Consider the following 25,118-nt stretch of genomic DNA (forward strand, 5'->3'; position numbering starts at 1 on the left):
GGAACAAGTGTGGAAAATGAGCAGTCTAAGATTCTTTCTGTTATTAGTTACTGTTCTGTGTATAGTGAGAAGATACTTGCCAGAGGCACTTAGGAAAGAAAGGGTGTATCTTTGCTTGTGGTCCAAGGAAATAGTTCATAGTTACATAGAAGGTATATTGGTGAAAATAATTACAGCAGTGGTGGCAAAAGCAAGTGGTGGCTGGTCACACTCTATCCAGTCAGCAAGTGCGGCAATGACAACTGGGTCTCCTTCGTCCCAGTCCATTGCATGATGCCACTGACATGCAGGGTGGATCTTGTGTCTTAAAATTTCTGGTTAAACTTCTCAAAGACTTTCCCAGAAGTGTGTCCTCTGAGAAATTCCAGATCTAGTCCAGGGGACAATGAGGTTAGAACACTACACTTGCTAATTTGAAGAAGAAAATGCATCAGATAATGGAAACAGTGGCCAGAATAGATGGTGGGAGAGATTCCTGAGGTGCTATGGCAAGAGATGTAGTAGTGAGGACTACAGGTAGGCATATGACTCAGGAGGCCTGGCCTGCTCTGCCTCCTTTATGTCACACTCCAGAGCTTCTGAGAACACAGGAAGTATACACTGAGAGCCAGGCAGTCTTGAACATACAGCTGATTTCTGGTGTTTGGAACCAACTATTTGTTTTTCATTCCAAAATATACAAGAGCAAGGCACTAATAGTTTTAGAATCTGAAGGGCCCTTAAAAGTATTATATCCCAATAATTTATCACTTAAATGAGGCAAATGAAGCTGAAACAAGTCAAACTCACACACTGACTCAGTTCCAGAGTTTTAGAGTTTTAGGCTTGCAGCCCCAAGCTTCTTACCCATACTTTTTAGTTTTATGAGGTGAGTACAAAGTCTTTAAATGAAATCAGAAGCTGTGGGAAGGAAGTCATCTGGGCCATAGTTTAGAAGATGAACACTGCTATGCAAAGGATGAACTGAAACAGGCTACCAGTAGTTGAGTCAGGGAGCTGTTGCAGCAGTTCAGGGCTGAAGTGATTATGTTTGAGGGAAGATGATGAGATGCAGCTGTATTTTGAGGTTAACCATATGCACAGCTTGATGTATCGAATATAGCAAATAGAAACATAAGATGATTTGGGCTTATGACTCCAGGACACGTAGATACAGGTAAAGCTTCTGAGAGCTAATGTAGAGGTAAAAGTGGAACTGAAGGTTTAGAGACTTGGGATGGAGGGACAGTGGGGAGAAAGTTAGGGCTGGAATGAAGATTTCTGTCATTTGTTCTTGTATCAACTGCTGAACTATTTTCTTCAGGTCTCTAAAGTGTGATCCACTTTGCTGCACCCTGCCCCAAATACATCCGTATAAATGATACTTTTAGTCATCTTTCTATTGCTTTGCCAAAATTTCCAAGATACTAATGGTGAATTTTGAATGAGGAAAGTTTTATTTTAACTCATGGGTTCAAAGTTTTGTTACCGTAGTTGCTTGACTCCATCTTTTTTGTCTGTGGTGTCACAGTACATTAAGCCAGGAATATATGATACAGGATGTTTGTGCACCTCATGGTAAGTGGGAGGAGGGTGCCTATTGTTTCAGTATTCTCTATGCTTCAGTGCCCAAATATCCTCCCACCAGGAAATTTCACCATCTTCTGGCACTTTCATGGGCTATAGACTAAGCGTTTAATACACTGACCTTAGGGAAACATGGAAGATCCTATATAGTAGATTCCATGACCAACTCGTATCAGTTATCTACTTTATGAAGATGAAGTAGGAAATAAGTTCCAATTATGTTTGCCTCTTATCCTACAGAACAGGATTACACATCCTAAGCATTCCTGTCACCCAGTTTGGAGAGCCTGGAGTTGCATATACTTGGAGCAAAAGGGTAAAGGCATGTGTACTAGGATGCACTGAGGTAGGTATGAGAGGGAAGGGGCTCCTTGCCAAGTGTACTGTGACAGAAGTACTCAAATGTACAGCCATTTCTCAATACTTCTGTGTTCTAGGCCCTGTTCTGGGCAATGGGAGTATTGCAGGGAAGGAAATAAAGCTCTTGAATTTCTGAAAGCTACATAGAACACTGCTTATTTGACCATCTTAAAAAAGAAAAACAAAAATAAAAAACAACCCCCAAACAAAAGCAAATAGTTCCAGGCTCTTTCAGCAGCAGAAAATCAGGTCCTTCACTCCAGTCGGGCATACAATTCACTGTCCTCTACCCCACGTACATTCTCATCTCGTATTTTCTGTGCTGTGTCTTTCATGCAGCCATATTCACTGATTCTCTTGGGTTATGTAGTCTGTCATCTCAGGACTAATTTTCAGAGCAGGATTGCACCAGCTTGTGTCCTGTTTTGATTGTCTAATACCATCGTAATTTCACTATTCTACCATCCCACCCTTCTGGGTGTCTCTTAAACCTTCCTCTTTCTTTTCCTCAGTCCTTGATGCTGTTATTTATTTTTAAAACTAACCACCCTTTCAGGTTTATTCCACTGCTTCTTTATGACAAATACTGCTGTGATTTTTATTTTATTTTTGCATTTTCTTCCAAAATTGATGGTAGCAAGCCCCATGCTCAGGAAGACAATGAACATACACCTGGGGAAACTTGGATTCTCATAACTCTCTGGATGGTACTTCAAGTGGACAGGGACCCATTTCCCGATGTGTTGCGTCATTGGGTGTGTCTCTCAGCAGTACTGCCATCTGCAGTTGCCTTCCACCCATCTCCTGGCTCAGTTTCCCCATATTCTTTGGTTTTGTGGGAGCATTGCCATGAAAGCACTCAGTGGAATGCTTAGTGAATCTCTGCATTAAAAAGATAGGCACACATCTTGCTAGCCAGCCCATTTGGTATAGGATGGAACTCCTGGCATACTGAGTTAAGGCAAAGCAACACTAGAGAAGTCCATATCTATAGAGATATAAACGAGGAAATGACTGAGAAGGCCATGTCTCTAAAGATTGATAAAAATGAGGAAATGGCTGAGAAGTCCATGTCTTAGAGACAGATAAAAATGAGATCACAGAGCACAAATCAACTTAATTTTTCTCTTATACTGAAATACGAGAAGACAACAGTTGGTCAAAGCAGAAGACAAGCACTGCTGTTGATGGCTGAGGGCAGGGCTCGCTTCCATTCACTAAGTTTTGCTTTCAGGACTAGGCAGATCTTCAGCATGCTCTGTGCTCTTGCCTGCAGTATAATGCTGAAAATTTGAGAAACTCTTCCCCTAGATATTTTGGATTTTAAAGATGTGACTGTCATGGTTTCTTCCTCTGGGTAGAAGCCAAGGAAAATTTTTATACTTATGACTCTCATGACTTTCATAGGGCAAAGGTTATGCTTATTCCAACAATCTCTAAAGTGTTTAACAAGTTTTGAGCACTTCTTCACAGCATGTTGGTTGCATCAGTCAACTGAACAATTATATTTAGAGTTTAGAACAACAGCTCTGTGGGACCCTGCAAAGCATTTAGTATTCTTGTTTATAATCATGCAGCCACTGAGTGCACAGTAGTTTGCCTCAGTGGAAGTGATTGTGCAGCTGTAGAGACATTTGCTGCATTGTGCATAATGCTTCAGAAGGAATGCAGTGCTAAATGTAAGAGGGAGGGCTCACCTCAGGCCACACATGCATCAGTCTGTTCTTGAGCAGCTCCAGAATCTAGAACACTGGCTAGGAATACTGGGTCAGGATTCAAGCCAGGGATGGCTTCCAATTAACAAACATTTAGGCAAACTTCTAAAAAGAAGTTCCTAAATTCTGTTCTAGTCCAGCATGTTTTTTTATACCTTCCCAGGTGACTTTGGCAGTCATCCAGAGTTGAAGACTAGCTGAGTAAAGTATAATGTCCAGTATTTTAAGTATAGTTTTGCTTTTAGGGGCTAGGCAATCTGTTTGGGGATATAGGACTTTTAGAAACACCACTCCTGTTTTTAATCCCCTTACACAGCAAAGACAGCATAATTACCATAAAGCAGAGGTAAGAGGCTGAGACTAGGCAAATCATGAAGGAGAGGGGAAGAAAACAGGCATTTTAAGTTGACTATTAACACAAAACTAAGCTCAGAGCTGGGATATATAAGGTATATACCACATATACATTGGTAGTAGTAAGAAAGTAATGAAATTAGGTGAGCTCTCACAGGATCTTAGGCTCAGATATTTGAATTTGAGTTCTTTTATGTCACAAAACAGCTGTTTACATGGACAATTTATTTAATTTCTCTGTACCTTTATCTTTAGGTCTACCAAATGTGGGGCAGTAGTTCTGGCAGGGATGTAGTTTAGTTTTATTACTATAAATAAAATGTTTGAGGCAAGCTCAAATTATAAAGAAAAGTGGTTCATTTAACTCACAGTTTCAGAGGTACAAGAGCATCATGCTATTTTGTCCCAGCTTCAGGGTGGGGGGGTGGGGGCTGGGATGCTCTTGGCTGAACTCCTTATGGTGGGAGTGCATGCGAGAATGAGATGGTGTCTCAAAAACAGGAAGCCATAGGGGCAAGAGCACTGCTGTGGCCTCTTCTGATTGCATACTCCAGGTGGCTTAAAGACTTCACTTGCTTCTCTTTCACACGATCATGGCTACACTGTGGGCTGTGCTTCAAACACAGGAGCTTTTGGGAGTAAATTTAAAGACACCCAAACCCTTGAACATGTTTTTGGAACCAATAAGGTAGGACAGATACAGACACTCCATAAACTAGAGTTCTACCCATCCAAGAGGGGACGCTGGAAGTTCTAGATCAGAGGAATGAAATATCAAAGAGTTAGGTATTCATTTTATTTATTTATGGATGAGATAAATAGCTAAAATAAATGATCATCATGTCTTTATTACTCATGTAACAGCAGAGTCCACCATTCATAAAGACCAGCCTACCTGTCCATCATGGCAACTGAAGAAGCCATGCCTGAAGGAGCAAAAGGTGAGGACCAATGTTTACTTACTTTATGAGTAGAGCATAACACTTTCCATGTTTTGAAAAGTCTTTCCCTCTATTTTAATTGCCAGAATTTAATTAGCATGACTTATGACAATGTGTCCACTCTCCATCTACCAGAAAAGGCTCAACATGTTATCCACTAGAGCTGTGAGGACATTCACTACTTGGAACAAGTCAGGTGAAACTAAGTGTGCCATGACTAACAATTGATCATTTTTATGTTTAGAAAGTGACTTTTCCTACATGTGCATTGGTTTTAACCTATTAGATATATGTTTATTATAGCCAAAGATTATGTCTTTAAAAATAAAACTTAACAGGAGCTTAAATGTAGAGAAGAACCAGAGTTTGCACTATTCTGGCTGAATGAGGAGGGGCTCCCATGGCTCATGAAATAATGAAGTACAAATTTAAAGCCATTACTTGAATTGGGATCCAACTCACTGTGTTATTTCTCTGGAGACATTTCTGTTTTAAACTTTTTCTACAGCAATACAATAGAAAGCTTTAACTCTTTAAAGGGAAATTTTTGCATGATAAGTTGATTAGAGGTACTTTATGCTGTTCGATACTATAGTATATTTTCTACTAAATGTCATGGGGATTGTTTATAAAGTCTTTATAGAAAAAACTCCCTAAGCACTGTAGTAGCTAGAAAATAGGTGCAGTTAGCATCCCATTTGAGCAATTTAGCACCGAACAGGGCATAGTACTTAGTAGGTACTTAAGAAGTATGTGCAGAATCAAGTTCCATTGTGCCTAAAGGTTTTATACATTTTTGTTTTTCACTTTTTGAGACAGCATTTTGCTATGGAGTGCAGGCTGGCCTCAAATCCTTGTTTGCCTCAGCTTCCCGAATGCTGGGATTATAGTCATGTGACAACATGCTTAGCTTAAGAGTGCCTTTTCCAAATCCTGTGTTTACTCAGACTGTACATGCAAGATGGTCTCACCTACTTGGCCATAAATCTTTGATTATCTTCTTAGCAAATTTTTGCAAAGCTTTTCTGGAAAAGGAAGTCTTTGACTGGGAAGGAGTGAAACCTTCTGAATGTAGCAATTTACATACAATGGTTTTGAAAACTACATGTTTGCAAGATCCTAGGGCCTTTTGGACGCATAAGAGGCTTGTTCTGTGATTGTAATCAAGAGATGGCTCATCCCCGTCACAGTTACCATGACTAGATTTTCTTTGTGTAGCTCAGTTTAGAGGCTTACTGGAGTAACCCAGCAGAACTACTAAAGCGGTCAGAGTGCATCACACTATCAGCATTCAATCGGTCTCTAAGAAGAATGAGACTTTTTAAAGACTAATGTATGAAATTATTTTATGTGACTTCAAACTTTTGGAATCTGAGGTGTGCATATATTCTTTTCTTTGGAAGGACTAATTGCATCCATGTTTCATGTCAGTTTATTGTGGCCATTTCAATCTCTAAAATTTAGTTTATTATAAAATATTGTTATTGCTTATAATAATTTGTTATTTAGTTTTGGGTTTTTAGTAACACAGAGAATCTCAAAGATGACATTTTATTGTCTGTGGACACATTAATGCATTAATTTTAGATAAAATATCTATCACTAAGCAGCCTACTTAAACTAAATTAGATGGTTGTTTGTCTTTTTGCTGTTAAAAAAAACAAGAGTTGATTAATGAAATTAATTATGCAAACTTGGGCAGGAGAAACTTTAGTACAATGACAGCAGTACAGTAATCACAGCAATAATAATCGCCCAATGGGAAAACTTATGTGTTGGGTCTTGTAGTTAAATGTTCTGTGATAATATCTGAATCAACTCCCTTAACAGCTTTCTGGGACATAGCCTTATTTTTACCAATAAGAAAACCAAGGCTTGAGAAAATAAAATAATGTTTATGAGCAAATTGAATTAAAACATAGCAGGAATGTGGCTTCTTCAAAATTATTCCGTATGTTATGGGTCTGTGTTTTCAAATGTGATTAATCATAGATGTCCGAATGTAGAAGGAAGAGCAGTGACAACTTCATAATATCAGTTATTATGTGCACTTAGATATAAAAAACTTCATGTTTATACCCTCGCCCTTTTGTATCAAAGAAGTAGGAAGCTCAAACATTAATTGGATAGACCATTACTATCAGAGTTGTTTAATTATTCAAATCTTTAAACTCACTTGTTGAACATAGACCTGCTTTTGGAGCTGATAAGAATAAAAAAAACATAACTCTAGCACAACCTTTCCCATTGTGTTGCCATCTAAATTCTCTTATGCTGCCATGGTAATTTAAGCCTTCAAAGCTAAATTTAGTTATGGCAGAAATCAGAAGAGCTGACTCAGCACACTTGGTGACACGGAGGGCCAGCTTGAAGTCAGCATGTATATGCAGAAGACCCTCAGCAAAACCACATCAGGATCCATGGGAAGTTGGTGCATCGTGGCCTTGGTGGTGTGCTCTGCTGCTTTATGATCAAATAAATGGGCCTTGTCCCATTGCACTATCTAAAGGCCTGACCATAAGGGTGTGCACTGGCAGGACATCAGAGTCCAGATCTGCTTGCTAACCCCAAGAGGGCCATGAGGGTGACCATTGTGCACAGTTCAAAGGAGATATGTGGCACTATTGAGCACAGAAAGACCAGGTATACTGAGGTCAACAAAGGCACAGCTAGGAAGAAAATGATGTCTTGGGAATTTAACTCCTCTGTCAAAAGCTAATTTTTAGTTACAAGGGGGAAAGCTGGAATGCCAGCACATTAAATGACAACAAAGGGGCAGGCTTTTAGGCCTAGAATGAAAGTGTCAGTAAAATGTATTCTAGGAGCTCCAGTAGCTTCAGAGGAGTCTGTGGTACTCAGAGGGAGTGTGTGGCATCAAGGGAAGCAGCAGCTATGTAGAAAAGAGCAGCAAGTGGCACAGGAGGCCTTTGGACCCCCAGCAGAGCCTTCGTGCTTATTAATGCCAGCTAATTCTAGAGGGCATGGACTTAAGAATGGATTCTTGGACTAGAATACATGAGATGATGGACATGATGTACGTGCCAGAGAGTTTATATGTAGCTGTGGTTAAAGGAAATTATGAAATTTAGAAAAATGGAAATGGACAAGCACTATCATTATAACACTAGAGGCCATTAGGTATGAATATTTATTGTTCCCATGCTAGTCCTACACATTTATTGAGAGTTTTATTTTATAATTATAATTTAAATACACTCAGAGTAATGTTTGGTCATATGCATAGTCAACAGGGCAAAAGTTAATACTCTTTATGCCCCAAATATATTTGACTAATTTTTATAAGATGATATTCAAACAATTTTTAAGGCTGATGAATATTTAATTACCCTGACCATTTTAAGTTAGGTTTTCATTTTTTCCTTTTTTTTTTTTTTTGGTTTTTCAAGATAGGGTTTCTCTGTGTAGCTTTGGAGCCTATCCTGGCACTCGTTCTGGAGACCAGGCTGGCCTTGAACTCACAGAGATCTGCCTGCCTCTGCTGCCCGAGTGCTGGGATTAAAGACATGCGCCACCAACAGCCAGCTTATAAGTTAGGCTTTCTTTTTAAATAGCAGATATCATATAAAGGACATTATATTCATTTGTTTTGAATATAATTGTAAAAATCACTTAGAACATTTGAATAGAGCCCTGCAAAACTCACGACTGTCCTCAAAATTTAATCATATCATTTACCTTCTCTACCTTAAGGAAGTATAAGTAATTACTTTAACCAGAACCTGAGAGCCTGAGGCAGGAGGATTGCAAATTCCAAACCTGCCTGAGACCTTGTCTCAGAAACCAAACAAATTGTTTTATAAACAAAGATTTTTTATATAAAAAAGGATTTTTGTTTTTATTTTAGGTCCTGTATTGGAAACCACCCAGAAAGACTTTTTGCAAGAAGCAAAATCTCTTATTGCCCAACATTACAAGAGAATAAATGAGGTAGTGTTTTATATAACTTGATGTGTTTTATTCAGAAAAATGAATAAGTACTTTTGAATACTGCACTGGTTACCACAAAAGAGTTCATGGACACCAGTATGTGATATGCTTGGAGTCAGGTAGCAAATGATTCCCTCAGTAGCTTTTATGAAAAAAGATTCAGATGACATATCAAAATAAGATTTCTTTTACTTATTTAAAATATTTGATGTTATGTATATATTTAGTCTGCACATTTGATATAATTTTTCATGGTGCTAACACTTATTTGGATTTATTTTAAGTAAGTATCCCTTTAACACTGTTTAGACAAAACTAAAGTAAAAAATTCATAGATGTATTTCTGTCTTCTCCTTTGTCAGTTTGCTTTAGAACTCTCTTGCAGGGCACACTGTCTCTTCTGGATGTTGCATCTCCAGCAACAAGCTTTGTTCCTGGCTCAACAAACATTTGCCAAGTGGCAGACAGTTGTGAGGTTTCAGGAAGGGTGAAAAGGGACATAGAGATGTGAGGGTCACAGTTTGGAGCAAAGGCATTGAAAAACATGTGGGAAGACCAGGCAGCCATTGTGAAAAGCAAATCTTTGGGCAGAGAGGGGAGGGAGGGGATTTCAAGGATGCTTTACTGTGTGTCTGCTTCCTTTTCAAATAGCGTTTTAAACAGAATTTTAATGGTGCTTCTTTTGTTGAAAATAAGATTGTTCTTTTAGTTCTTTTGGTGAACCGTTTTGCTGAGAATGTCCATGGGTAGTGTTAGATAGTCAATATTGTTTACAAATAATGCAAATTTTTCTCTAAAAGTTTTAATTATTTTTAATTATATTTGCTTTAGAGTAGTAGGCAAAGTATTTAGGATGAATGTGTTCAGGGTTAGATACATACCTTGGAAATCTGACCTACTTTAAGAATTATATGTAATCTTGACAAACACTATTTCCCTATTATTTTATCAGACAAAAATAGTACTTATCACCAAAATATTATTGACATCTTGAGTAGGTAATGGTTAGAACCACCAACAATTTTAGTTTTTGTAATCAGCCCTATCTGTCTGTAGGGCATATATTGTATGGACAGTCACATTTCAGAGATCCGGAGCTGTATTAGTTTTCCACTGCTTATGTTGATCAAAATTAAGAAACAAGTGATTAAATGTATCTGAAATATTATATCCTGTTATCAACATGGTTTCCATGGCAGCATACTTCCATATATGTTGAGTGATTTCCAGGTTAGCAGAGAAAGGCTTGGGAATATTATTGGCAATTAAGAGATCTCAAAAGTAGTTAAAATAATTAAATTTGAAATTTCTTTTAAAATAGACTCTGAGCCTGTATATTTTTATTTTTGAGGTTATAATTTAATAATAACACTTCTTCGTTCCCTTTCCTCCCTTTTATTGTTAGTGCATGCATATATGTGCCTACATATATATTCTTAAATGTAACTTGTTCAGTCTGCATAATGCTGCTTGTATGTAAGTTTTCAGGGCTGACTATTTGTGTGCCTGCATTCTAAAATATCTTTTTTTTGAGACAGAAGTTACTATTTTACAATTTTTGAAGTGGGCTTTACCAGTCACTCTTGGGAATGGCTTTAGAGTGTGGGCTTAACTGAGAACTGCCATGTATATTGCAGTAAATGTCTTCTACAGCAAGACACTTTGGAAAACGTAATAAGTGAAGACAAGACTTTATCTTGACAAAATTTACTCTCAAAATTTACTATGCAATTATATTAAATGATGAATATTAAGACTTTTTTGTTTTATTTCCAGAATAAGACTCAAGGTACTTCCATAAATGTTTTTAAAAATAAACACCAAAAGCCAAAAACTGGCAAGTACATACCTTTTGACATTAAGAGAAGTGAAATTCTTAATGTGGTTCAAGAACATCGCACGGTCCTGAGAAGCATTAGCTTTCCCAAGGAGACTTCCAAATGCTCACCTTTAATGGAGGATTCACAGCAGATGGCCTCCACGGAGCCCCACTTTCCAAATTTAAAAGAGAAGTACCAGAGTGTGGATCTTTTCAAAAGAGGTAAGCTTTTGATGGAGGTAAGAAAATCAGAAACTAACGCTGGAACTGTTTACTTTTTGTGAGCTTGAAATGAGAGTTCCTGGTTCAGACAATACCTAGAAATTTAAATTTTAGCAGTGGTGCTTCCAACCTTGGATCCCCTGGAAACTGTTGCAGGAACATCCAGATGGGGAAGTGGAATATGGGAACCAGAAGTGTCTCATGTGTTTTCTATCCAGCAGCATTTTTTTCTAGGACAGATGGTCCAAAAATGTTTATTTCCCTGGTGCTAATCAGCTTGGGTTCCATTGAGAGAGGTAACCTCTTCTTAACTACGAGCCCCAGATCCTAAACAGAATTCTCAGGTGGTAGAGGTTAAATAAATGACCTTGCAACACATTTCTAATTGCAGGCATGAAAGCCTCTGAACTCAGGTATTTCTTTTCTTTTTTCTTTTTTCTTTTCTTTTTTTTGGTGGGGGGGTTTCGAGACAGGGTTTCTCTGTGTAGCTTTGGAGCCTATCCTGGCACACTCTCTGGAGACCAGGCTGGCCTCGAACTCACAGAGATCCACCTGCCTCTGTCTCCCGAGTGCTGGGATTAAAGGCACACGCCACCAACGCCCCGAGAACTCAGGTATTTCTAACTATTTACTAAGTCATTCATCTGTTGTAGCATTTAAAAAAAAATTGTTTATGCTTTATTTCTTTATATATTTTATTTTATTTAAATAACTTTTTAAAATTTATTTTACATACCGACTGCCCAGTTTCCCTTCCCTCATTTCCTCTCACCCTCCTCCTTCCCGTAGGCCCCCTTTCCTTCCACTCCTCTTCTGTCTCCATTAAGAAAGGGACAGACCTCCCATGGGCTTGAACAAAACATGACACATCAAATTGAGGCAGGATTGAGCCTCAAGGCTAGGGTAGGTAATCCAGAATGGAGAGCAGGTTCCTAAAAACCAGTGGTGATACTGTCTTTTCTTATCCCACTGGACGACAATTGCACAATGACAGTTTCTGTACTGTGGGTAAAAGCAAAGTGTGTGCAAGCACTAAAGAGTAACAAATTTAGGCCAGAATGAAAGTTTACCAGTGGAACCCTCACTAGAAATAGATTTTAAGGTGTTTTCTTTAGAGGTAGGTTGGGAACAAAGAAAAGCCACATTGAAGAATATGGGGAAAATGTATCAATCCCCGGGAGGGTGCAAGATCATGATATATGTTAGGAAATTAAATTTTGAGGAGAGATGGGGCTATATTTTGAGGTGCCTAAGCAGTGTAGGGTTTGAACCTATGCTTCATAAAAGCTACTCATGGCAAGGTAGTGGTGGCACATGCCTTTAATCACAGCACTTGGGAGGCAGAGGCAGGAGAATCTCTGTGAGTTCGAAGTTCAAGACCAGCCTGGTCTACAAGAGCTAGTTCCAGGACCAGCCTCGAAAAACCAAAAAAAAAAAAAAAAAAAAAAAAAAAAAAGCTACTCATGGTTCTAAAGCCATGGTGAGGCATAGCTAGATGTATCTGTTAAAAATAAAAACAAAACAGAAAGCCTGTGGAGAAAATGACAGCAGAGATGCCTGAGAAGGCTGCCTGAGAATTAGTCCTAGTATCAAACCTACATTAGGGCAGTGAAGTGTGTTGTGTCGTAATAGTCCATCTAATAGTCCTGAGTGTTTTGACGGGATACAAGTCTTTAGCATATAAAAGCAGAGGAAAACAAACAAACTCTGTATATTACACTCTTTCTTGGGTATTCATCAATAATTAGTATATTAAAATCTCAGAAAAGCACTGCAGTAAACTGTTTATTTTTATTCTCAATTCAGCTGACCAAGAATACCCCTGTCTTAGTTACTTTTCAATTGCTGTGGCAAACCACCATGACCAAGGCAACTTATAGAAGAAAGCATTTGATTTGGTCATTGGTTTCAGAGGCTTTGAGCCCATGACCATCATATCATATTGGAGAGCATGGCAGCAGGCAGACAGGAATACCACTGGAATAGTAGCAGAAAACTTATAACTTGATCCATTAACATGAGGGAGAGAGAGCATGAGACACTGGAATGAATCTGGGCTTTTGAAATCTCAAAGCTCCCTCCCAGTGACGTTTATTCTACTAGGGTCACACTGCCTAATCCTTCCTGAACAATTTCACCAACTGGGAACCAGATATTCAACCACATGAGCCTACTCTGCCATTGTTCTCATTCAAAACACCACACCCCTCGCCTCCTTTCACATACACTGTGCCTGTCAGTCCTTGAAGCTACTGTTTATTTAAATATATACCAGTAAATTCCAAACAAGAGGACTATAAGATGAATAAATAGTTTTTAAAAATTAGTAGGGTAATGTGGAGACATGAAGATTTTAAAGTTTGTAAAGAGAAAACTGAGCAGATATCACTGAGTTGAGAAAAGAATTTAGAGTATTTTGTAATCTGTTTCTGTTGCTACAGAAGAATACCTGAGTGTGGGTGTGTATGCATGCATGTATGTATGTATGTATGTATGTATGTATGTATGTATGACATAAATTTATTCCATACAGTTATGTAGGCTTTAAAACAGAAATATAATATTTAAGGCTTTGGACCTGCTGCCTAGGTGTAATAATCCATATGTTACATTATCTAGAGGGGATGAAAGTTATGTCCTCACATGGTAGATGCCCTTAAGACTTTGTCATGCCTCTAAAGCCCTAAACCTTAAAAATATCATATTAGATCTCAGTTTCAAATGTAAATTCTGGAGGGACACAAACCTTGAAATCACATTAGGGGAAATTTAGATATTAGGTGGGTGAGGAAATAAATGGAGGAAGCTAAAAATATATGTTTAGATCTATTAAATAGGCATGCACAATGAGATAGCCATTAGCAAGTTGGAAAAGGAAATATGGTATTTAAGTGAGCAGTAGCTGGAGACTGAATATAAAATCTCTCTCTCTGTGGGTCATTAATGTACTGAAATTGTGTGATTCATGCATTTGTTCAAAACACCCATTTATTCATCATTTAAGGTATAAGGAGGCAAAAGCTATACTAGTTCTGATCTAGAACTTCATATTTGATGTATGTAATTTGTATGATTTTCATTGAAGTTGGGTATACAAAACATGAAGCTATAGTATGGATAATATTGTAAATAGAAGCAGACTCTGATGCTTTGAAATCAATAGAAGAATGATTATCACATCAGATTAGACAGTCAAGCATGTATTCCCAAGAACTTTAAAGAATTTTGTAAATTTTGAAAGATATTTGTTAATACAAGAAAGAAGGAACATTCTACCTAGTCAGAGGGCCTTATGTGAACCTGATGCTAGATAACATGCAAATGAGCATTCAGTCTTCACAGGGACTGGAGTCTGATGATTAGGGGGTCTTAGAAATGACACTAGATATTGATGAACATTGAACCTTAACCTGAAAGTAGAGGAATAGTCCAAACACATTTAAGAAAAATTGCAGTTGGAATGTTTACAGAAAGGGATGAGATGTATTTTATAGGCATGAGGACCATTAAGGAGAGATTACTCAGTTACAATAGGATGGCTTCAAATAAGATGGTGGCACCTTACAAATTAGAGGGAAGATTCTTCAGATATCAGGAGCTAGAGTGACCTATCATCTGTCAACAAAATAGTAAGAAAGAGGGCGAGTGCTGAGTCTCTAGTTATTTCCACCAAGAAGTAACATGAAGCCATTTATGTAAGTGAAGCATATAGTAATTTAGAAGGCCAGGAGCACATCTCAAGCACGGTAGACCCACTACCAGGGATAAGTAGATCATGTACTACTGAATGTTGTAGCTCCAGGTAAAGAAACTCAGAATTATTAAAGTATGTTAGTGGTTCTAAGAAAAGTTTGAACTAAAGCAAGGGGTAAGAAGGTGAAGTATGTTTTAGAACTATGAACAGAAAGACACTTTGAATGTAGTTATTGGCATGTAGAATTAATTGGAAGCAAATAGATCGGAAATGCCAATTTTAAAAGAATATTCCTTACTGAAGAAACTATGAGCCTAGGTTTAATTGAGTGTTCAAAAAGTAAAATAACTTGCAGGAAGTGAACTGAACAACTTGTGTAGCCTCCAGAAAGGATAATAATAGCAAGAGGTGACTGGGAGCCACTCAAAAACTTCCTAGGGAACAGTAAGAACTTCCTACCACAGGCTGCAGGAGCTTTTGTGGCCACTCCCCAGCAGGTTCTGAACCTTATGTGGACGAGTGGCTGATGCATCTTCTTTCATCTTTCATCTTTTGCTGATGGAGGTTTCTCTGTGGTTCTGTTACATGCTTTATGGGGAAGATGACGATAACTTTTGTACTTAGTTTTTATGTCACTAGACCACCAGGAGCCACAACTCAATCTGATAGAGACAATAAGGCATCAGACAGAAGTGGATTCAGAACTGAATGGCACACCACAGAGAAATCTAGGTTGTTACCCTGTGGAGAGAAAGTATTTTCTTTCAGGCACCAAGAAATAAGAAAGTATTTTCTTTCAGGCACCAAGAAATAAGTGGATATTTAGTGTCCAGAGGGCCAGACTAGAAGAGACTGGTAGATACTCAACACATATTATCTTTTCTTTCCTTGATGCTCATATGAAATAAATTTCCTCAATTTCTTGTAGTTAGATGGTGCTGTGTGATGGTTGGAACTCAAGGGAACTCAAGCTGGAGATAATGAATATCCATAAGATCCTCTGTTCTCCCAGTGGGACTCCCTACATTTTCAAGCATGAGAACGCCTTTTAAGTTTGTTTACATTTGTTTTATTTCTGTGAGGATGGTAATAGGAATTTAAATATATTTTGATTATCAACTTTTTGTTCAGAGATTCAGCATATATACGAAGACATGTATATACACAGAGACTATATAGGTGAGAAAAACTGGACCTGAATTATATTCTTACAACACTATTATACCAGGTAGATATCAGTTAAATTATCACAGGTGCAGAATGATAGAATGTAGCAATTGAGTTAGACTGAACAGAGGGTGATATTTGAGCTAAGATGTAAGAAATGAACATGAATAATTCAGATCAGCAGTATGATGCTCTAGGTAATGGAGCATAGACACAAGGGCTTTTGACATGGAAAACAAGCCAAAATCTAATCCAACCAAACAAAACTAACAAAACTACAGTTTCAACAATGAGCTGGAAAAATGAGCTGGCTTTTATTGACACAGGATCTTATAGTAGATAGCAGCTGGCTTCAGCACACCTCTGAACATCGGCTGTTGTGTCAAATACTTTAATACACCACTTGAAGTTTCATCGCCTCACTTCTCGTTCCAGTCATTCCAGACACTGTTGTGGTGACTGGATTCTCTTACAGGCCTCCAGAATCCTACCTGACTTAGGTTACCCATGAGCTCAGTTTAGCACCTACATTTGGCAACCAGGAGGGGGATTGCTGTTGATGGGATAATGTTTTCTTCTTTCTTCTCTGGAGCAGAGGGATGCCAATAATATTCTACAAACTTCTCAGATGGCTAACCACCATATTACTTGCAGAATGGTTAACTCGGGAAAGACTGATATGAACTCTCTCATTGTGCTTGTTACCTCCTCTTTGTTCCTATTTCTAAAGACCACTGCATTAAAATGTTGCCTAAAAATTATCTTAATGGCAGAATTGTCAGTGTTTCTTGAGAGATGAGATGTAGTGTTGGGGAAACAGACATTCAAGGATGAACTTTTGGCTCTTGTCATGGGGAACTAGAAGAAGAGAATTTCCATTTCCTTGAGGTACAGGTAGATGGGCATTTTTTTAATCTTATGAGATTTTAATAAAATTACATTATTTCTTTCTTCTCTTTCCTCCTTCCAAGTTTGGCCATATAAACCCTTCTCTATTCTCTTCAAATTCCTTTTTTAAAATTGTGGTTAAGTGTGTGTGTGTGTGTGTGTGTGTGTGTGTGTGTGTGTGTGTGTGTGTATGTGTGTGTGTGTCCCCTGAAATATACAAATACAGCATGCTCTGTCTATGTAATATTATTTGTATGTATGTTTTTGGGACTGACCATTCAGTATTAGATAACCAATTATTGTGCTTTTCCTTGGAGACTATTTCTCCCACTGTCAGCATTCCTTAGTTGTCTTAGCTTTCTTGCTTCCATGTTAGCATGTTTACTGGTGCCCTTCAAATCATATTCAGACAGTCATGTTGGTGAGACTTTATGTGTGTACCTTCTGGCATTACACAGTCTCACAGAAAACTCCCTGTTACTCTGCTTTTCCAGTCCTTCTGCCCCATATTCTGCAATGATCACTAAGTCTAAGGTGCAGGAGTTGTATTGTAGATGTATGGCTGAGACTGGGTTCTACAAGTTGGCATTTTGATTGGTAATAGTTTTTTGTGAGGATATCCTTCTGTTGTAAAGAGAGATTTCCTCAATGAGGGGTGAGAACTATACTTATCTGTGGGTCTTAGGACACATACTCAGAGTGTAGTTAGGGATGAGCTGATTATGATTATTGGTTAAGTGGTAGATGTAGGTTCTGCAAGATCCATTACTTCACTAACCCTGAGTAGTTGGCTGGGTTTCCAGTGCCAGGCATTGTTTCTCTCTTGTTGAATAGGTTTTAAGTCCAATTAGAGAGCTGTTTGTTACAGCCAAGGCATGTGTGCCACTATTGCTCCCTTAGAGGTATTGTGCTGTGCTGGTTATTGTTGTGGTTCATAGGTTCATAGATGTGAAGGACTGTTGGTTGCCTCCCTCCTTTAGAATATTACATGATGTCTTTTAGTATCATGAAAGTTAGTCTTCAGGGAGAAAGTTTTCAAGTCAAGTCTACCTTGTGATGGGTCCTGTGTGGGCATGTAGTTTTTAATAGGCAGAAACCAAGGGTTAGGATTTAGATATTGTAGATACAAGGAGGCATTTAGACATTCAAGTCATGAGGTCAAGTAGTTTTTTTTCCCCTCAAGTGTGGACTCATAGGAATGGTTTGATCTATTAATGTATTTCCTAGTTTGCCTCTGTGCTGAGATATAGCACTCTGACCAAAAAGGGTATATTTGACTTACACTTCCAGGTCACAGTCCATTACTGAGAAAAGTCAAGTCAGGACCTCACACAGCATCAGTGGAGGGCTGTTGGCTAGCTTGTTCACAAGCTTATGCTTTTTTTAGCTCTCTTGAAAAGCTCAGGACCAGAGAATGGCATCACCCACATAACTGGGTCCTCCTACAACAATTAGGAATCCAAGCAACCTCTCAATCAGGTCCACAGACCACTTGATAAAGGAAGTATTCACTTGAGACTTTTTTTTGTAGGTGACTCTAGACTGTATTCAAGTTGACAGTTAAACTAGGACAGGTATAAACCAATATTATTCAACAGAAACATGAGCCAGTAGTCAATACTGAACATCTTTTGGGAGCCACTTATCAAGTTTAAAACAAGTTAAAATTACTTTTAATAATATATTTTCTATAATATCATTTCAATAGTCAATACAGAAATTATTAAGGTATTTTACTTTTCATTCATACTATGTGCCATTCATAAAAGCAAATTTTAGAAGCTTAATTCCTAGTGCAATAGTTAAAATTAGGACCTTTGAGGAGTAACTAAGCAGTGAGGGATTCATGCTTATGAATGGAATAATGGCAGTAATAAACAGAACTTGAGCTTACATGTTCCATCTCTTTCTCTGTTTCTCATTAATTGTTTGCCCTTTTGCCTTTCTGCCATGGCATGGTCCAGCTCTTCAATCTTGTACTTCTTGGCATCTAGAAGAGGAGGGAATCACAGTTCATAGTAAATTACCCTGTTGTGATGGCTAGTGTTCACTGTCCAACCTGACAGGACCTGGAATCACAGTGGTGAGAGGTGATTAAGTGGGCATACCTGGGAGTGATTTACTCAATCTGATGAACTGGGTAGTGTTTCACTATTTCTTGGGCTCCAATTTTAGAATATACAGTAATTAGAGAGTTGACTAAGCACAGGAACGTTTGCCAGTTTCCTTTTGACTGTGGATACAATGTGACCACTGCTTTAAAGCCTGTCACCTTGGCTTCCACACTGTGATGGACTATGCTCTCCAACCTGAGCCAAAATAAAACCTTCTGTCCTCAAGTTGCTTTTATTGCCAGATTATTTTATCACAATACCAAGAATATTAACTAAGACACCAATCATAAAGACTCTGTTATAGCATCACAAAATGGACTATGATAATTTTCAAAAAAATATTTTATTGACAACAACCTTCAAATTTGACTAGACAGATTTTGTGTTTACTCCTAAAACAGCAATATATATATAGTTATAATCATAGCCTTTATTTAAGAAGATCATGTAGGTAATAAATGAAGGATCAGAAGTAACAGAATTTAGAGGGACCAGGAAGGGATCAGTCTTGTAGAGTATGAAAGTGAATTGATTATGTTAAATTTTATTTTCACAGGAAAGAATCAGGATGTGAAAGTTTCTGTGAGGAGACTGACTTTATACAACCAAGGCATGGGGGATGGGCGGAAAGAATAAGTGAGAGCTTAGACAGTAATGTCCTTAAGTGTTGGGAAGGAAGATGAGGGACACTAAAAGACATGGTGAGAACCAACTTACCTGATTCAAAATCTGGAGGTATTTAGGACATAGTGGGGAGTTTATGGCAGTGGTTTGAGGAAAGATGATAGATTATGGATGTGTGGAACTTCAGATGAAATATTCAGAGTGACAAACTTGTTGTGAGTGTCTAGTAGAGATGATGAGGAACTCATTACAGTGATGGACTCTTTGGGAAGGTATTTCTCTCTGGCTGTTCATTTGTACACTTGACATTAGGAGTGGGGCTTGTGACAAGGGAGGGAAGCATTTGTAAGCATATAAACACAGTCCTCTTCCAGGGAATTTCATTATAAGTTCTGTGGAAGTCAGAGGCATTTGACTCAGAACCTTTGTATGTGCCCTGCCATGTAGCACTGATCTTAGAACTGATGTGTGAATTAAAATTGCGATTCATTTGTCAAGGTTCTTATCTCAAAATCATACATTAGGTCTGTACCTTGGATCCGTTTCTTAAACATATTTCTGATCTTCATTTCAGGGTGACTGGAAATGTAATCCAAGATATCAGTAACATTAGTTTCAGAACTTGATTAAAGTCTGTGTGATTAGAAAGAGAAAATCTGTTTTAGTACTTGTGCTCTACTCAGGCTGACAAATTTGGTTATATTTTCTTCTGAAAATGGAATAGCTATGTGAGAATATGCTAAACATTTCCTTGAATTTGATTCAATGATATCAGCTTTTTAAAATGCTGTGACAATTATCATATCAAATAGTTTTAGCAAATACTTTCTTTATGCTTGACTTTTTTTCTTAATAGAGTAAAATAAGGAAAAATACAAACTGAATTTCTCTTCAAGTTAATAGATTCTACAGTACTGATTAATCAATTCCAATTGTCATTCTTCCAACAACTTATGACTCTGGATTATTGTAAATTAGAGTTCAGAATGGTAAGTTGTCAAATTAGTGAGTGTTAGAAATTAGAGATCACATGAAGAAATCAATTTCATAGTACATATTAATACCACTTTATAGTCATCATGTGAAACAGATAGTGTTTATGTCTTCATGCTTTTCTTCGGGAATAAAGGTATAGCAGTTTACTTTCAGGTTCAATTTTGTAACAGTCTTTAACTGAACTTTGTGAGATTTAATATTTATGAACATAGCACATGCATCTAGGGTGGATAGTAGTCTTTAAGTAGTCTGAAAGGAAGTGAGAGAGAGAGGAGAAATTTTTTTTGAGCTGTGTAAATGTGGGTAGCTGTAAATGTGTAGACATGTGAGCATGTATGTATTCTTTGGTTAACAGGTCAGAAATCACTACACATACACATACACATACACATATACATATACAATTTCACAGTGCTTTCCTTAAGGCATCTTTAAGTGCTGCAATTGTGGGAAGCAACAGAGAAATTTTTAAGGAAAATGACATTGTGTTCTACTTATCTCTTTGGCCACAGTTACTGCAACTCATCAAAGTGTCTTGATAAATGATGTTTACAAAATATCCCATTCTATATTTTAATGACTGCTAGAATACATGGAATGGCAGCAAATGTGTTAAAACTTCTTTTTATACTTATTTCTACAAAATTATTTGGAAGGATTTAAGTCTGGGATCCATGGCAATTTATAAGAGAATAGGAACTAGGATATTTTTTCAATGAGGTGGAAAATTATATTGAATTTAGTATCACAAAGTAATTTGGTCTTTGAAGCTTTCAACTTGGAAGTATTTCTCTCTGCATAGAGGCAGTCCCTTGTTGCTGACTTGGGAGATGGTCACACTGAGAACTAGGCTTCTGCCTTTTCTTCTCAGTTTGGTTTCTTGTTTCTTCTCATTTTTTGTTATGGAACTTAGTTTTTTTCCCCCTTCTTACTTTGTGTTAGAAAGAAACTTCAAAGAATTCTTAAAATTAGTGACTGGAGTGAGTTCGAGGCCAGACTGGACTCCAGAGCGAGTGCCAGGATAGGCTCCAAAGTTACACAGAGAAACCCTGTCTCAAAAAACCAAAGAAATAAAATTAAATTAGTGACTGGATGAAATCACATGTCTGGGTCACAGGGCCTGCATCTCTATACTCTTCCTTTTTTCACTCTGTATCTTTGAAACAGATGGGTGCAGGATGATTGCTGATAAAATAGGTTCATTGCCTTTTCTGAAATAGGGTTTCTTATGTGAAAACTTTTGGTATGGTTACATTATCTTTTGTTTTTCCCTTCATTATTTTATTTCAATTAGAAACAGATAGTTTTACATGTCAATCTCAGTTCCCTCTCCCTCCCTTCTTCCCCTACCCCGCCCCCAACTAAAACCCTATCTATCCATACCTTTCTGCTCCCCAGGGAGGGTGAGGCCTTCCATAGGGGGTCTTCAGAGTCTGTCATATCCTTTGGGATAGGGCCTCGACCCACCCCTGTGAGTCTAGGATCAGGAAGTAGCCCTCTATGTGGGATGGGATCCCAAAGTCCATTCCTATGCAAGGGATAAGTACTGATTCTACTACCAGAGGACCCATAGATTTCCAAGGAATCCTCACTGACACCCACACACAGGGTGTCTGGATCAGTTCCATGCTGGGTTCCCAGCTATCAGTCTGGGGACCAAGAGCTCCCCCTTATTCAGGTCAGTTGTTTCTGTGGGTTTCACCAGCCTGGTATGGACCCCTTTGCTCATCACTCCTCCTCCTCTGCAACTGGATTCCAGTTCAGTTCAGTGTTTAGCTGTGGGTGTCTGCTTCTACTTCCACAAGCTGTTGGATAAAGTCATATTTGTCTTTTTGTGACTGGGCTACCTCGCTCAGAATGGTTTCTTCTAGTTCCATCAATTTGCTTGCGAATTTCAAGATTCCATTCTTCAGTTGAGGGGCATCTAGGTTGATTCCAGGTTCTGGCTATTAGAAATAATGCTGTTATGATCATCATTGAGCAGATGTCCTTGTTGTATGAATGTGCTTCTTTTGGGTATATGCCTAAGAGTGGAATTGCTGGATCTTGTGGTAGACTGATTCCCTGGTTACATGATCTTAAACATGACCATCATCATAAGAATTCAGAAAAAAAATTATTATTTTTAACTGTATTCCTTCTAGTAATTCTAATTTTATTAGTCCAGAAAAATCCCAGAACAGAGTGACTTGCCAGTCATCTGGTTATACTTGTTCCATATTCTTCACAGGTTGAGCAGAGTTAAGAGCATTGTCAAGTGTTTTACAAGAGATTAAGGTGGCACCATGAATTTTATATATGAAAATTAGTAACAACTCTTTTGAGGATGTAAAATGATAGCTTCTTAGGTATGGCTTCTTGTTTATAGTGACAACCTTCTTCAGTGAGAATACATATATTGCTTTGGACTTCTATGGACCCTTTAGTTTGGTTAACAACATAATAAACACTGCTTCACTTTGCATCCATGCATATGAGATGGACATGTGATACTCAACATGCCCACTGATTCACTATTCCTTGATCAGAGTGATAGATTAAAAGATCAAGCTCAAACAAACAAGGGTAAAATGAGCCTGAAGGAGAAAAGCTAAGACCTAAGGACACTGTTTAGTTCTCTGGACCTGAAAATAAGCCTTGCTTGGACCATGTAGCTCATGTAAACTGAGGACTGGATGACTGGTCCTCTTTGAGAAGTCAGTGACAATGCTCACAGCATGGGACTTTTAACTGTCTATACTAACATCCCACCTACACCTAAATTTCTTTTTGTGTTTCTGATAATTTAGTTTTGTGTTGTCACTATAATTCTGATGGGAACAAATTTCTTACCCAGTCCTCACAGGGGGAAAAGAACTTCCCCAGTTGTGGTCAGTAAGCTGAATAATGGTTAAGTGGAAAGTACAAACTCTAATCCATAGTACTTGTAAAGTTATGCTATTAAGCAAAACAAAACAAAAAAAGTCTTTGTAGTTATTGCTAACTTAAGAACCATAGTGTGGCTGGGCATTGGTGGCATATGACTTTAATCCCAGCACTCAGGAGACAGAGGCAGGTGGATCTCTGTGAGTTCAAGGCCAGCCTGGTCTCTAGAGCCAGTGCCAGGATAGGCTCCAAAGCTACACAGAGAAATCCTGTCTCAAAAAGCCAAAAAAAAAAAAAGGAACCATAGTGTGTGTGTGGGATATGTAGAGCTGAGCTAGAACCAGTATCCCAAGGAGAGCAGGAAGCTGCACGTGTGGAGAGGAGACAGAGGCCATGGCAGCAGGCCTCTGTTGTGGGCCAACATTGCTGGCAGCACTCAGGACTTGGAAGAGATCACTGTGTTCTTTTAATGCCTGTGAAGTATGGTGACCTCACTAGCTCCTTTATTTGTGGATGATATCCTCCAGAATTGGGAAGAGACTAAATTTCTACTATTTATCTTAGCAAATTACTAGCAAACTTGTTATAACAAGAATAGGGTACTAGTACAGTATGGTTTCAAAAGTAAACTTCAATTCTAGATTTGTTTTATCTAACATCTTTTACTTGTTAGGATGATTATAGAACAGTAGCCTAATGGTTTCAGCCTTTACTTCTCCAATCATGGTTTGTACTGTATATAGTTGTACTGAGTGCTTGCTTGGGACTGTCAGGACCATAGAATTTTATGTCAACAGAAATGGCTTTCTCTTTTCCTTGAAAGTGTAGAGTGTGGTTGGAAGGAAGTAGTAATCAAGATTATAAGAAGGAACACCCCCCCCGAATTTGGAACCAATTGAATTGGGGGCACAGAGAGCTCAAAATGATTGCTTTATGATAGAGAAGGCTGAGAGAGGGTGTGACGTGGGAAAGCAGCTTTGGCTTGAGCACAGCCTTCTTGCAGTAGGCTAATTGGACTTACAGTCTTCCCAACCAGTCTGTGTGTCTGTGTGTTGGACCACTCCCTTTTCTTTCTCTTTCTTTGAAGCAAGAAAGGGTATATAAATACGAATTTTCTCCAGGTTATGTAAATTCTGAATTAAAGGCTATCAAACAAAAGATAACTACTTGCAGGCATTGGAGATTTGTCTACTGTTACATGTCTTTTGGAAAATTTGGAAAAGCACTGCCAATAGACTGTGATAGTAACTAAATCTTTTACTGAATGACAGATAAATCTCCTCAGTACTCTTCTGAATACTATGGGACATTGAAAAAATGCATGCCATAAAACACTTCTCCAAGTGATTTATTTGTAGCCAAGAAATCCATACTCATGCAGCAAGTCAACAGCAAACATCAAAATAAATGCAGAGAAACTCAACATGATTCCCCTAAAATCAGGAACAAGACAAGGCTGTCCACTCTCTCCATACTTCTTCAATATTGTCCTTGAAGTTCTAGCTAGAGCAATAAGACAACAAAAGGAGATCAAGGGGATAAAATTGGAAAAGAAGTCAAACTCTCACTATTTGCAGATGATATAATAGTTAACATAAATGACCAGAAAAACTCTACCAGGGAACTACTACAGTTGATAAACACCTTCAGCAAAGTGGCAGGATACAAGATTTAACTAAAAAAAAAATCAGCGGCCCTACTATATACCGATGACACATTGGGAGAAGGAAATCAGAGAAACATCGCCCTTTACAGTTGCCACAACAATAAAAAATACCATGGGGTAACACTAACCAAAAAAGTGAAAGACCTTTATTATAAGAATTTTGATTCTTTAAAGAAAGA

General features: G+C 38.1%; 1 protein-coding gene across 1 annotated transcript in view; it reads left to right on the forward strand.

Annotated features, from left to right (window-relative positions):
- Positions 1-1,811: 1,811 nt before the first annotated feature.
- The window catches only part of Iqcm (IQ motif containing M), a 413,729-nt gene continuing 390,422 nt past the window's right edge, over positions 1,812-25,118 (forward strand). Inside the window, exons 1-4 of the mRNA XM_027410546.2 lie at positions 1,812-1,912; positions 4,860-4,936; positions 8,802-8,884; positions 10,661-10,925. Coding sequence (XP_027266347.2) covers positions 4,900-4,936; positions 8,802-8,884; positions 10,661-10,925 — 385 coding nt within the window. The 5' untranslated portion in view covers positions 1,812-1,912; positions 4,860-4,899. The remainder of the gene's footprint in view (positions 1,913-4,859; positions 4,937-8,801; positions 8,885-10,660; positions 10,926-25,118) is intronic.

The sequence above is a fragment of the Cricetulus griseus genome, chromosome 3, assembly GCF_003668045.3.
Source record: "Cricetulus griseus strain 17A/GY chromosome 3, alternate assembly CriGri-PICRH-1.0, whole genome shotgun sequence".
NCBI classification, from domain to species: domain Eukaryota; kingdom Metazoa; phylum Chordata; class Mammalia; order Rodentia; family Cricetidae; genus Cricetulus; species Cricetulus griseus.